Source organism: Aspergillus steynii (genome assembly GCF_002849105.1).
Source record: "Aspergillus steynii IBT 23096 chromosome Unknown P170scaffold_2, whole genome shotgun sequence".
Lineage (NCBI taxonomy): Eukaryota > Fungi > Ascomycota > Eurotiomycetes > Eurotiales > Aspergillaceae > Aspergillus > Aspergillus steynii.
In genome coordinates, this window is record NW_020194399.1 from 5,220,376 (window position 1) to 5,235,157 (window position 14,782).

Genomic DNA, 14,782 nt, shown 5'->3' on the forward strand with positions numbered 1-14,782 from the left:
CGTTCAAGACAATCAGAATGAGCAAATTGGGGATATACACGATATTCAGGAAATTCCAGAAGCGCCAATAATTCAGGATGCTCAGGACGCTGGGGATCGCAGGACCCAAGAGTTTGGTCCAGCCCCTATCGCTGAACCCGAGCAAAGCTTCAGCCCTTTGAACATGGCTGCAGACGCTGATTCTGACGACGACGATCTACCCGACGTAGATTACGGTGCTCCATTCGAAAACCCCGCCCAGGAGCATCCCGCCGCTCAGGAGAATCGAAGCTCGCCGCGAGTGCGATTCGAGCAGACCTTCGATACGCCGCATGTCGATTCGCCAGATGAACCGTACATGGCCAACGGAAGTGGCCACTGGGGCTCAACTCCCTCGAAGATGCCGTCTCCGTCCCACGAGAGAAAAATCATCTCCCCTGACAATACCCTCTATGCCGGCCATACACCCATGCCACCTCGCACTTACCCTACCCCCACCGCCTCGTCCTTGGACGAGGAGAAGCGAGAATCGGCCCCGTCGGACAACCCGACAACAAACGGCGATCTGCGACAAGACGAATCACATCCCACAGACGGCCCGACGGATGAACAAAGAGAATTCGACTCCATCATCGAGAGCGAGGGATTCAGCATGGTTTCTTTGGACACGTTACCCTCGGCAAAGCAACATGGCCTTGAGGGGAATGGGGATTCCAAGATTGGTAAAAGCGCTCTCAGGCGCGTCTGGAATCAAGATACCATTGGGTCTCTACAACGAAAGACTAGCAAACAAGAATCAGATGCCGGATCAAATCCACGATCTAGGCAGTCGTCAAAGGAGCTACGAACGAGGCAGTCATCGAAGGAGCCACGAACGAGGCACTCTCGACAATCTAGTCACAAGCCAGGATCATCAAGTGGCAAGCCCAAGCCAGCCAAGAGCCTATCGCCGCCTGCAACGTCAGCGCCCAAGTCTACGATCCAGAAAGGCCCATTATCTAGACTGGCGAGAATGATCCGCTTGGGTGTTGCACTCGAGGGTACCATGAGGCATGCATACGAGTCGCCAGGCATCATGGCGACCCCGCATATTCCGAATTCGGGTGACCAGGTCTCCGATATGAACGCATCTCGAAAGCGCATGGAGATCCTTTTCAGCAGCTTCAATCCCGAAATGCATCATGAACTCCGTGGCGCCCTTCGATTCGGACATGAGCTGGCCAGGAGGAAAAGGCAAGCGGAGAAGGAAACAGCCAGACCTCGGAAGGCCACGAAATCGCCGACGATGGACACACCGCGAGCAAAGGGACGAGACTCTGCACAACCTTCTGCGACCCCGCTACAGCAAATAAACAGCAACAGAAGACCTCAGTCACCGAGCACTATGATGAAACGACGAATGGAAGAATGGCAGAAGGAGCGGGAGGCGATCAGTCGGGAGATTCAAATGGCCAACACGAGCCAAGTCATAGTCATCGATAGTGACGATGGTGGGTCTCGGGGCCCTGATAGTGAGTATGATGCACGCGAGCCATCGGTCGAGCAAGAGCAGGACCAGGAGCCCGAGTTCGATCGGGCCGCGCCTTTTGAGGCACTCGCGGATCCAGCGGATGATTTTTCTGACGATGGTGTTGATGCCGTGGATCAAAATCACTATGACGACCAGCTCAATGGCCATTACCAAGACCAAAGTCCAGGCAGGTATCAAGATGAATACCAGTTTCAGGATCAAGACCACGATCAGTATCATCAAGATCCGAATCAAGAAGAGGATCTACATGAGCATCATGAACCTGAATCTGAGCATCCGCACCAGAGCCCGTCTCAGGGCCTGGATATAATGGATGATCAATATTACCGGGACCTGGATCTGGGAGTTGATAACGATGACTATGACCATTATCGGGAGCTTGATCTAGGTCCGGATTCCAATGACGAGTCTGATCGGGGTTTTGATCTGGCACGGGGCACAAATGAGGATCAGTATCGGGATCCAGGCCAAGACCAGGATGTAAATGACGTTCAATACCCTGACCTGGCTCAGGATCAGGACGGGCACGAGGACCAACATCAAGATCAAGATCAATATGGTGGTTCTGAAGAAGATGATGACGATGAAGACATCTGGCAGCAAGAAGCACATAACCAGAGCGCCCATTCTCACCGTTCGCCTGCCACATACGGCAAGCAAAATGACATGGCTGCTGGCCAGGGATCTAGTCCGTGGAAAAATGACCTGACCACTACACCGGGGGAGCAAGGCGAATCGTCGCCGGACTACTGGATCACTAAACGTGAAAAAGTACCCTTTCTCGGCCAGTCGCGAGTGAGACAACTGCGTGAGCAGGACGTCGATCTTTCAAATCTTTATCGCGCAGAGAATACCCCAAGACGGTCGCGCTATTATCAAGGGACGAGCAGTCCTATGAGCGCTGCCAAACGCAGACCTGCACAGAGCTCCCCATCGACCAAAGCGTCCCAACATGACGACGATGTCCATGGATACGTACCCGAAAACGAGCTCCAGTCGGATGGCTTTCTGGCGTCTAGTCCTAGGTTGTCCGACGACGAGGCTTTCCAAGTTGACCCAACCACAAGACATGAGAACGCTTGGCAACTCGCTCTCGCGCAACGAGACGAACGTGGAAACGAGGGTATTCCCGATGCCGCCGTAACCGACCAACCGTCAGCTCACGAGACACATGGCATCACTCCGGAGCGTCCACCCGCTAGTGCTGAGTTACCGGCATCATCCTTGTTTCGAAGAATCGCTAGTCTCACGCCCGGATGGCTGAAAGCACCAATAAGGAGATCGCCAAAGCGACCTAGTCCCCCTGTACGTGAAGAGAGTTCCGAAGACGAGGAACCGGAGCAGGCCGAAGAGGCAGAGGCGGCAGCAGTAGCGCCCGAAGACAAGGAGGAGGATGAGGAGGAAGAAGACGAGGAGCTTCCTGTTGAACCAGCGTCATTCGCTGGTGAAGTTGACGATGAACCTGACGGGGAAATCCAAGACAACCAAGAAATGGAAGAGACGCCAAGACCGCCGTATCAAGTTGCCAGGGCAAGTCATGAACGACACAGCTCTGCCACGCCTCGCCCTGGCCAGATGCTTGACCACGAACATGCATCTCCAGACGTGGGTACGAAGGGTGACACATACGAACGTCCGTTTCCATTGGCTGTCTCTGGGTATTTTTCCGACGATCACTACGCGTTTCTGCGTCGTCTCTATCGCCTCGCGAAAAGTTATCCCGAGCGGTTTCCCTACCACTCCTCTGCCCAGCGTACTGGAATTATAGGTGACTGGATCTGGACTTCAGACGGGGTGCACGGGGTTCCTATCACCGAGCGCCAGTTTGCGATCATCGACCGATTCGTGCAAGAGCTGGCCAAGGCCGACTTACAGGCTGGCGGCACCGGCCAAGTCGGCTGGACGGAAGCCGATGTGCACCGAAGACTGATCAGTATCATTATTGGTGAAGAGATCCGAAAAGAGAGGAAGGCCGGGATGCATAAAGGACCGTGGGGAGCAGAGTCTTCGAGAAGCAGGGCCACGGCGACCAGATCGTGGCGCTGACTGATCGGACTGCACTAGTCACCTTTGGTTTTGCTTTTTTGTTGAACTTGGTCTTCCAACCCCAGCTTCCTCTTTGGTGCGAGAAACTCGAGTCTACTGGTCCTGTTTTGGCACAGACCCAGTGTGGCTTACTTTTACTATTGAGTGTTCCATGTTCGCGGGTCATCGCGGGCTGATGAACCCAATAGACGGGATCCTGCTGGTTGGGTTGGCGAGTCCCACAGTCTGGTCTCTTAATATTTTGGCAGCTTTGTATAGATTTGGCTATTGTTATCTGATGTATGATTCCCCTTGGGTTTTCATTTTTGGGTCAGGGTGTTCTAGGAATTGATTGGGTGTTTATGAGTCAGCGGCGAGAGGAATTATTCATGTTTATACTAGTCTTCCTGAGTGGACCGCCACTGCATCACTGGTTCATGCAGCAAATGTGACCTATTCAGTGGTTTTTTTTCTTTTCGGCCCGATTTACAACCTCGCCAAGGGGCGCTTCCCAGTAGTTTTCATTAGGAGTTCGATCGAGAAACGTGACCTCGTGCTTCACGCGTTGACTAGGTAGGCATAGAGAACCACACTGCTTGACGAGGACAGCTCCATAACTAAACCTCCTACATTGCAACAACCCCATCCTTGCTCCAAACCCATCAATTCAGGCCTCAGACACGCCCAAAAACCTACCAGACTCAACCATGTCCATCCCGACAACGAACATCCCGACACTGCATCCCCATGAGACCGGGTTTGCCGCCACGTTTTCGTGCTCCCGGGATCCAGTCTCTTGCGCTGGCAGGGAAGAAAAATAAACCGTGCCAGTTCTTGCCTGTCTATTCGTCCAGGCCCGGCTTGAACCCACAGCGCTCCAATGCTGGGTTCCCACTCCGGCAGAAGAAAGGGAACGGTCACATTGCGGTTTCGACCGAGCTGCAGGTTTTCGGAACGTCAGCCAAACAGAAACTCGCGTGCTGCATGGCACGGTGACACTTAGCCTGTTTGAGAGGGATGTCGGAGAGAGTCGAGCCAGCCTGAGCCTGATGGATGAGAATGGAGAGACGTGACGCCTAACCTGATCTTGATGCCTCATCTGTATGGTGGGTGGATGGCGATGGCGTGAACCGTGGACTCACTAGTCAGTTGGTTAGTGAATTTTTGATTTATCTGTATACGAGAGGAACTTACTTTCAGACTGTCAGTTAAGCCGTAGAAATGAGGTGGTATATAAGGGATACCAATCCTCGGATATCACATCGCAACTCAGCCTTGCCTTGCCTTCTTCCTCACTTTCGAACCTAGCACCTACATACACACATACATACCACCTACCTTATATTACCCTTGTAAGGAAAAAGAAAAGAAAATGCATCCCCTCAAAAACATCCTCCGCCTATCCTTCCTCCCCCGAACCCGCACCCGACCCTGGAAGGGCAAATCCGTCGAGATCGACTACTGCAGCGTCCACTGCCACAACGAATACCACATCCCCAGCGGGACTGCTGCTTTCCCTCTCCCTCCTCTTCCCCCTGCTAGTGATGGCAGAGTCACCGTCACAGTCAACAATGTCGGTGACGACAGCGGCAGCCCCTCGCTCTTCAGCGCCTCGGCCTGCGACTCAGACTCGGACTCGGACTGCGATTCCGAGGTGGCGGTGAACGAAAGCGCGCTGGACCTGGACCTAAACCGGGACCTGCATCCCCTCGGCGTCGGGGCCAGCAGTCGGGCAGGCCTGGTGCGCGTCGTCAGTTGGGCGAGTATTCTAAGCCATCGGTGTCGGTGGACGAGGCGGCAGGAACGCGATCTTGCGATCGCGGAGCGCGAGCTGGCGCGGTGTCAGAAGGCGTGGAGCTCGGAGCAAGAGGTTTGGTTGGTTTATGTGGGTTGTACTTTTCCTTCTTTTTTTCAACCTTTTGTTTGAATCTGTCTAGAAGAGAAAGAGAAAGAGAGCTGAGAAAGGATGAAAGACTAACCAAGCATAGATCAAAGCCCTAACGGAGGAAAAAGAAGCGCATGAAGGCTTCCTGCACCAGCGCGCCAAACAGCAGGATGATGAGCAGCAGCTGTTTCGCAAGTCGTGGGATCGGCGACGTTCGAGCGATGAGCAGCACAGGCGACAGTCGTTTTCGAGTCCGAGTCACGGAGAGAGTCGATTGCGAAGGAGGCTGAGGAGGCAGGGGACTACATAGGGGGGGAGGAGGGACATTGGAAGGCTGGTCCTTCTTTTGATGGGTTCTTTGATTCATTCTTTTGTTTTTCTTTCTTTTGTGAATATGATTTGGTGAAAAGGATTGAACCGAGGTCGGTTGCTGGGACGAATATTGTATGGGGTCTATTTATTTGCCTGCATGAAGTGGGTAGGAGGGGATTAACTAGGAAAGTATATACTCGCATGAAGAATCCAATATTCTCTCCAAAAGACACATGAAAAAGGCATGTCTTATCAACCATCGCATTGTTTCTTTTTCCATCGGCCGCGCGAGTCATCCGCAGACCAAAAGACCTTATCACGCCCCCCGAACTAACTAACGAGGCCTAATTAAAGAGAAACCGGAGGCTTAAGGAAATGCAAGCCACCTGTGCATGGCTACGATTGATATTTCCGCAATGCCTCAATAGATCCTGGGTTGCATGGACATTGAACTTTCCTGGAATTGTAGGCTTTGGATCTATCTCTTTCGACATCATGGAGTAAGAGAAGAAGGATCGATCAGAAAACATGGCAGGCTGTCCCACTTCTCATGAACCGTGGATCAAGATCCTCAAGCCCACTTGGTGAGGCATCTTTATCGAGGATCGAAAGAGATATCCCCGAGTAGGTCCGGTCGAGCACTGACAGGGAATATTGGGAGATAGTGGCCAGCAGGAATCTGTTCCCCCACGGCCTGATCCTGAAATCACATTCTCTGTTTATCCTTTTTTCTTTTTTCCAATTGAATATCGCATGTCACTATCAGCTTCCCCAGCGGTAACCCGGCGGAACGGAGAGCACCGAGAAGAGGGGCAAAGACACGATAAGAGAAGGATCATTTTTGGATGCTTGGGATCCTGAGAGTTCCCGGGTTCTGTTCTGCAGTTCGATCATTTCCTCGGTCCCAAGGCTGTGGGTAGTGACGACGACTGGTCCGGTGGCCTTATCTCTGTCTCGGCCGTGACTAATGGCAATAGCGGCCTTTCAGCTGTCACTGATAAGCCTGCAGGAGCTATCGAGTATTGTTCGGATGATGTGCATTCGAACAGAAGTACAATGCCCATTCTGATCGGCATGGGTGGGAGAATGATGGCTCACAAGGGACCAAATAATGAAGACGAAGAGAGAGAGAGAGAGAGAGAATCCCCGTGATGGATCACGTTGCCGGCGTATCCTCATTGGGCGTCTCTCTCTCCCTTTCCAATTTCCACGACGAGTTATTCTTATCCTCCATCGATGATGCGTCCGTCTCCATCGGCTTTTGTGATCTATCCACCTCGGCCTCCAATCTCCACTGACCTAACGGCGTGTCTATCCCTTTTCGTCGGCTTCCGTCCGGAGCTTCCCCTGCAAGGACCGTTGTCACGCTGATGGAGATCCCTGTCGCTTATCAGGCTGTCGTCTCATAATAGCATCGCACTGGCCCGTCGACCCTGGTTTCCTGCGATGCCATGAAACTAAGCCGGCGTTGCCCAATCTTGGATTTCCGCATGGCCACTCCAAGTCCGTTGCCAATTGCTCGGGTCGTACAGAGTGAGAGAACTGTGGGACGCGCTATGAAGGAACCCAGCTCCCTTCCCCCCTCTTCGTCTCCTCTTCCTATGGATTCTAAGAGGCTGTCTGCAATGCCTCACTACTATTGATTGGATTGTCAATAATTCCGCAAGTATCCCTTACTGGATGTCTGATAAGCCTCGTGTCCACTAGTAGGTTCAGTCCCCTCCGTCTTTCCGGTCCTGAGTCCTCGATCTCCATGTTTTCCCCGTCTTGTCACTGTTTTATACTTTCATGGGCTTTCTGATGATCCAACCTAGCCCAGATTAATCGTTTTGACAGCCGCAAGGAGCAGCGCGTGTTTTAGCTTACAACTAGTCCTGCGGAAGAAACAAAGATACCATCAGCTTTCCTCTATCTAGCAGTATATTAAACTCGGTTCTCCCTTCGGCCGGAACCCTCTTCTCTCGTCGGCCCGGTTCGCCATGTGTACACGATGTCGGTCATAACGTCACTCTGGTGGCCCGAGGATAGGATCCAAGCCACTCTAAGCTCGGAGTACATCTTCAACCATCTGCCCTCCAACATCCTGCACCGTCTCGTGACTCCGTTGCCATGGGGTGAGGGATTAACGAGCGAGACCTACCTCGAATGGATTCTCGCCAAAGCGGGAAGACTCTTCCTGATTCTCGTTGACATCGGGATCCCCGAGCGAATCTTCGCCTTGGTGGAAGAGTCGCTTGATGACTCCGATCTGCCCATTGCGGCCCACAGCGTCGACCGTCTTCATTTATCCCCAGACACGGAGGACCCCGCGTTGGACTCCAAGTTCTTTCTTGCGCAGTGGCGGTTTGTCGTTCGTGGTATCGACGAAGGGGAACATGTAAAATATACGGAGAACGAGGGCGTCCCGGTGGAGTTGCTCCGAACCGGCACAGCCCTGGCGAGGGATGGAGTGGAAAGGGTGGTCCTAGCCGGGTCTGTTTGTCGGGTGTATTTGCGAACGCAAGTCACAGTGGGAGGGCCACCGCATTTTTTCGAGGAAGACGAGGTCCTCGAAGAGGTTCGCTCGCTGAAAAGGCTATCCCACGAGCATGTCTATTCGATATACGGATCATATTTTGTCGACAATACAGTCTGCATTCTCTTTTCCGGCATCTACGAACGCACTCTGATGTCTTTTCTTACGGACGTGCCCCAGCAATTCAAGCGCCTGTCCAAAGAACAACGTCGAGAGATACTACTCAACTGGCCGCATTGCCTGGCGAATGGGTTATCGTGGCTACATGCACATAACCAGGTGCACGGCGGCATTCGACCGTCTAACATCTTCGTCGACGCGGACTATAGAATCTTCCTGGGTCAATTCGAGGCCCTGGACACTTTGCTACCTCCGGTGAAGATCGACGATGTTGAGTCGTATCAGTATGGCGCTCCGGAACGTTGGGTTCGCTCCGCCACTGTGCAGGATAGTGGACCCTCTCGGGCACCCTTGCCATCTGGTGGACGCACGGTTCGCAAACAGTCATCTCGGCCATCCAGACTCAGCTTCGGCATGCTCAAAGGATCGCATCAAGCGGATCACGACGTTGCGGACTCGCGGCCAGAGTCCATTCTCTCACAAGGAACTGCCATCCGAGTCGTATCTCCGGGCTCTCCGTCTCGATTTTCTTTTGGGCCTTCTTCCTCATCCGGGTCAAGCGACGGAAGCGCTCGAAAGCGCGTTATATCTTCCGTGAAACGGCCCATCTTTTACACTCCTTCGATCACCTCATCCAACTCATCGGGCTCTTCTTCGCACCAGGCTCCTCTAGGTCCGGTCAGCCTGCCGCTTGCGCACTCCAACGCCGCAGTGGTACACACCTGGCAGTCCCGTCAAACCAATCCGGAGGCATCAGACATTTTCTCTCTCGGCGCGGTCACCGTGGATATCTTCACCCATCTTTGCAAACGCAAGATATCCTCATTCGTCCATCACCGCGGGGCCAAGAACCGGACTGCCGGTCGTGGAGGAGGCGTTGCGGACTGCTCATTTCACCTAGATCGGAACATGGCCCAGGTCACCTCCTGGATCACACTATTAGACCAGGACTCAAAGAAGCAGAAGAGCCCCGTCTTCCAGGCCGTCCGGGCCATGCTTTCCATGTCACGAGCCATGCTGAGCAAAGACCCAGCCGATCGTCCGTCAGCCTCCCAGGTTGACCACTGCTTTTCGTCCGCAATCCGACAACTAAGCGGCGTGGCCAACTTACACTGCTCGTCCCATCTCCATCTCGCCACGAAACGATCCAAGAGCGCACTGCCTGGGAGAAAGCTCACAGAGACGGATGGCCCAGCGCATCACATACTCGATGTTCCCTCGAAATCAGCGACACCCGCGCCCGCCTCGCCGAGCAAACATCTGATAGTTCACGACCAATCCGTCGTCGACCCGGGCGGATCCGACAGTCTATACCCGTCCCCAGCCGCATCCATGGCCAACTTCAATTTCTGTTTCGACGGCTACCAGAACAGTGACACCGATCCAGAGAGCGCCGGGTACACAAGTGAGTCCGATCAGCCCTGGCGAGATCCCGACCAAGCGTTGAGCCCGGCGGCGGTCAACGATCCAGCTTGGGATTATAGCTTTACGCTTCGGGGTTGAGCAGTCATCTATCTTCGTGCTGCTGCATGCAGATTTGTTGTTCAACTCTGGTCAATTTTTGTACTCTTATCGGACTGGTCATACTGCATGTTCCTGTGCTATGCTATGTCCATGTATGTATGCATGTACGTTCTTATTCTATTTTCTATCTCCCCTGGTGAATACCCTTGGCGTCCATTTTAGTACCCATCTACTTTTCATTTTTTGTTTGTCATGGACCCTGTTGGGGGTGCGTTATTGCTCATCTCTACCAGCACTGCCATGGTCGGTTGTACATCGAGTCCGCTTATACATTTCTTTTCAATCCAGGACAGCGCCTGTCTGATCCCTCTCTCTCTCTTTCCTTCCCCATCAGCCGTTGTATACCAGTTCTATTTGCCCTCTAATATCCGTGATACTTAAATAAATCAAAAGTTTCAAGTACTATTTGATGTTAGGCCGGGAGACAGGAGCGCCAACAGACCATTTAAAACACCAAACGTTGAGATATGCTCAGCATTTTCAGCAACATCAACAATCCGTCTCGGGGGCGCAATTGGCTAACAAATAGGACTGTTCATCGTGAGGTTGAGAGTTTATCCTCTCCGAGACATTGATTATTTTTCATTTATTTTTATTTTTTCCCTCCATTGCTAGTTGGCTAGATAAGATAGACTACCTACCAGATAGACCCACTCACTAATAAGAACACACTGCATGGAGCTGCATTTCATCTCATTTATTTATCTACTTTACATACATGCATAGATTGTCTTTGGTCTATTTTCTACTGAAAGCAGACAGACATGCCATCTAAGCCAATAGCCAATATCCAATTCGCGGTGAACCAGCACCAGCACCAGTCCCGGTTTGCCTTTTCTCTCTCCATTCCTCCGAATCCGAAGCCGAATCCGAATACGAAGCAAACCAATCAACAACATAATCAAGCAAGAAGCGCTCGCCCTGCGCCATAGACAAAACCCCAAAAAAGAAACAGGATATGGAAACATACACAAGACAGCCGTTAAAACATCACTGATTCATTCCCTCCTTGTCAAGGACAAGCAATGTAGGAAAGACCAGACAGGCAGACAGGTAGGCTTACAACCAAACCGCCAACGCGCCCACCACCGCACCAAACACCACGAACCCATCCGCCAGCCGGGCGAGCCCGAAGCCCTGTCCAGGCACGGCGACAGCGCTGCCAGCGTTACTGAGGGTGTAATTGAACGAGGTAGCGGAGAAGGAAGACGGCGACAGGGGCGAAAACGACGCCGTGGGAGTCGGCGAGGAGCCAGCGCCAGCACCGGCGCCCGACGAGACGGTGATGGACGGGAATCGAGTGGCAGACGGGACCGTCGGCGCCGCGGTGTGGAAGGTATCCTGCAGCGTGGGCAGCGGGGCGTTCGGGTCGACGGCCCAGCCGCCCGGCGTGGAGGCGGGGCATTCCGGCGGAGAGATGGCCGCCGTGGACTGGATGTAGTCGGAGAGGAAGACGCCGGTAGGATTCAGCGTGGCCCATTGGGATTTGAGGTTGTCGAAGTCCGGCGCGACGCGGTTGGGCGCGCCTTGGCGGGCGAAGCCGTCGAGGGCGACGGGGGCGTTGTTGTTGGGACCGGCGTCGGGGGTGACGGTGTCGTCGTCGTCGTCGTAAGTGATCAGGCCGTAGTCGTTTGTCTCCTGGATCCATTCGTAGATGATGGAGCCGGACCAGGTGTCGGACATGGGCTCGGAGAAGATGGCGGATTGGTCGGTGAAGAGGCGCGGGCGGGCGACGTTGCAGCCGGTCTCGGAGAAGAAGATGGGGATGGGGAAGTCGGCGGCCTGGTGCTGGAGCCTGCGGTAGCCGGACTCCTCGTAGGAGGAGTCGCCGCACCATTCGTAGGCGTTGAGGGAGAAGAAGTCCAGGCGGTCGGCGGCGTCGGGGCGACAGGCCATGTAGTTCTGCAGCATGGGACGCAGCTCGGCGATGTCGGCGGCCGCGTAGCCGACGGGGATCTGGCGGTAGTGGTTTTCGTTGCGGTAGGATTTGATGTCGCGCGCGGCGGCGAGCACGAAGGGCGCGGCAGCCGAGTTATCCGGCGCCGTGATGACTTCGTTGCCAATGAAGACGCCGGCCGTGTTGTTGTACTGCTGGAATTCGTCCAGCACGGCTGTGTAACTGTCGAACTGCGATCGGGTCCATTGCGGGTCATCCTGTGGATAGGTCAGTTTTCAAGGTTTTCTTTATTGCTGCGCACGGGACCAGACGAACCGTTCGGATGGCGGTGTCGAACGTCTCCAGATCGACGAACAGGTAGATGCCTGCATCTGCAAGTGCGTTCATGCAGCCGTCATGGTCGGCATCGGGATCCACATGATAGACCCGGATGGCGTTGGTGCCCAATTCGGCCATGCGCGCGATGTCGCGCTCGCATTGATCTGTGTTGACGAGGGGGTCTTCGGGCGTGAGCTGGTAGGCGACGCCTAGAATGGGGTGTTGGTCAGTGGATTCTGGAGAATGGAGGAGTGGAAATCTGTATGTATGCACCTTTGATATAATATTGTGTTCCGTCTTCATGGAAGAACTTGGATCCCACCGGGGTGATGGGTCCAATAGCATCTGCGCCCCGGACATGCAAGCTGCCCAGCAGCAGGGAGGCTGCAGACCAAGACCATGCTGGCAGCATCTTGATGTGGTTTTCTATAGTAGGATGTGACAAGGGAGGCTAAAAGAGTACCCAAAGGCTAGATTGGGTTGAGTGCCAAATATAGAATAGTGATAGATTGACCGACTGCACAGCAGCTGTGGATTGCTAGTAGAATCAGGAAAAATCCAATCGATGCAGAACACACATTTAATAGTCAACTGCAACACCACAGATCACATCTCGTGGTATCCAGGACGTTGTCCCTGTCCCAGCCATACCAGATACCGTTTCTTCTGTAACGCCGGCATGTATGCTGGTAGGGTTCCCCAGGCGAAAGTGACGTCAAGCGCATTGCTTATGAGGAATGCTACCCGTTCCATCGTGCAGCAACAGGGCTGACGAAGGGATAGAGATCTGGGGTCCAAGCCATTGGGAGGACTGTGACGCTATTGCTGGGGGAGGGGAAGAGAGGAATGTTGCGGGTGAGAATCAAGGGATAGATGGAGGCATGAGGAATGCATGCGCACCGTGATCTTGAACCGCGCTGCTGGGTCTAAGAGAGCAGGTATAAAATGAAAGGCCCTGACTATTTTCCGATGGTTTTGATAAGATGCAGGTGGATGAAGTGATTGGGAGAGAAGATCCAGCCGTAAGGGCTGGGTCAGTCACGAGCACGCTAAACCCGGATCGGCAGGTATATACCAACAAAAAAAAAATCAACACCGTTCCGGAGAGGATTGGGCAGCCTTTCTAACCAATGCAGGTGTCTATAGTTCATGCATATGACAATAGACCAAGCAAGTGATCACAATGATCAGATTGAACCGACTATTGGAATTAGTGCAGCATACTCTGTATAGGGGGTTATTTCTAGGTATTGTATAGTGGGTGAGCCGATTGGCTTCTTTATCCCTCGTCCTACTAGGGAGTATGCGTTGACTACGGAGCAGAACCAAAGTCCTTATGGACAGGTCAAAGGAGACTTGTTCTCAGGCTAGTAGTTTTCAGGCCGATCCCGTACTTATTTTTTCTAGCCTCTAATCTCTACCCACTGACGTCTTTTTGACCCTGCGGAGGGACCACCGCTGATCGAAATGATGAATTGATTGAATGTCCCGGGGTGGCTTGTTTCATCGTTGAATATGCGGGAGTGATATATAGAAATGTTGGTGTCGCCGCAAGGGTTCAATAGCTTCCGGAGTATATAATTATATATAGTATAAGATCTATGAGGGTGCACCACGTCCTTCCCATACTCGCCGGTTGTGGCCATACCCGGTCCAAAGGTAACCCTCTCCGATGCTCGCTTCCATTGCAGCCCAACACGGACGCGATCCGACTATTTGATGCTGATCAGGGTATCAGGGAACCGGCACCAGCGCCGATCTGCAGGCACTCCGCGGTCACTTTCGTCACACGGTCACTTCTCGCATAGCAGAGCCAATGAGGAGGCCATTCTGGCGGTTATCGGGGCCGCAATAACGCAATGGGCGACGTTCTTGGCAACGATCGAGACCCTGGGGAGCCCCACCCCACGATAATTACGATTGGCTCCCGGTGAGGAGGAGGGACAGTCGTTGTCACGTTAGGGTCACGTTAGGGCCGCGAAAAGGGGGGAAGCAGGATTTAGATTAATATTATTCTGCATTATTTTTTTTTAAATTCATTTTTTATTGAAATTATCGAGAGGGGAAGATAAAGGAGCAGCCGTAGGGCTTCCCTCGCCAAGTCTAGCCCTGACGCCCAAATCTATTCGAATCCCACGTCAAACGAAGTCTATCACTATTTAGTATGTACTCCGTCGTGACGGAGATGATTTAATCAAAATGAAAAGGGGAAGGGAGGGGCCGGGGATGTAACGGTGCTCCTTTTTCTCTGCGGGCGCCGGGAGAAGAGCAGCAGAAAACTAAAAAAAGGATCGACGGGGCTTGCGTGGATGACGGGGCCTCCCACCGCATGCGTGCAAACGGGATTCGACGCTGCCCGGTTTTCTCATTTCGCGGGTCTGGGAGGACTAACGTAAGTCCCCCCGGGCTAAAATTGCTAATTAAACCATTTGGCACACGTACGCTTCCAGCCAGAGTCTGGACTCGTCTCCTTTTTATTATAATAATAATAATTATTCTTCTTCTGGATAACCTTCCAATAACTTAATATTTTAATACGGCCGCCGTCCCCTCCCCCGGTCCCGATTCTCTTCCTCGCTGCTTCGTTTCTTCAGCCTGTTTTCGCCCCCAATCGCCTCTTCTGGACCATGCCATCCGTGGTTCTCGTGCTTGCCCGCATCTCGACCACTCTGCACC

General features: G+C 53.1%; 4 protein-coding genes across 4 annotated transcripts; 3 read left to right on the forward strand and 1 right to left on the reverse strand.

The window, feature by feature from the left end:
• The first annotated feature begins 308 nt into the window (after positions 1–308).
• P170DRAFT_434927 (putative AT DNA binding protein) lies at positions 309–3,983 on the forward strand. Its single transcript, XM_024848834.1, has one exon. The coding sequence runs from the start codon at positions 338–340 to the stop codon at positions 3,554–3,556; it is 3,219 nt and encodes a 1,072-aa protein (XP_024708525.1). The 5' UTR covers positions 309–337; the 3' UTR covers positions 3,557–3,983.
• A 454-nt stretch (positions 3,984–4,437) lies between these two features.
• Positions 4,438–5,868, forward strand: P170DRAFT_434928 (uncharacterized protein). Its single transcript, XM_024848835.1, has 4 exons — positions 4,438–4,474; positions 4,617–4,676; positions 4,730–5,366; positions 5,515–5,868. The coding sequence occupies exons 3-4, from the start codon at positions 4,908–4,910 to the stop codon at positions 5,521–5,523; spliced, it is 468 nt and encodes a 155-aa protein (XP_024708526.1). The 5' UTR covers positions 4,438–4,474; positions 4,617–4,676; positions 4,730–4,907; the 3' UTR covers positions 5,524–5,868.
• A 1,854-nt stretch (positions 5,869–7,722) lies between these two features.
• On the forward strand, positions 7,723–10,643 carry P170DRAFT_445028 (protein kinase domain-containing protein; the record flags this gene model as incomplete). The annotated part of the gene is made up of 2 exons (XM_024850673.1): positions 7,723–9,772; positions 10,618–10,643. The coding sequence occupies 2 exons, from the start codon at positions 7,723–7,725 to the stop codon at positions 10,641–10,643; spliced, it is 2,076 nt and encodes a 691-aa protein (XP_024708527.1).
• A 243-nt stretch (positions 10,644–10,886) lies between these two features.
• gel6 (putative 1,3-beta-glucanosyltransferase) lies at positions 10,887–12,721 on the reverse strand. The gene is made up of 3 exons (XM_024842386.1): positions 12,380–12,721; positions 12,104–12,315; positions 10,887–12,045 (listed from the first exon to the last, which is right to left on the reverse strand). Exons 1-3 carry the CDS (start codon positions 12,516–12,518, stop codon positions 10,951–10,953), a joined length of 1,446 nt encoding a protein of 481 aa, XP_024708528.1. The 5' UTR covers positions 12,519–12,721; the 3' UTR covers positions 10,887–10,950.
• Between the last annotated feature and the right edge of the window lie 2,061 nt (positions 12,722–14,782).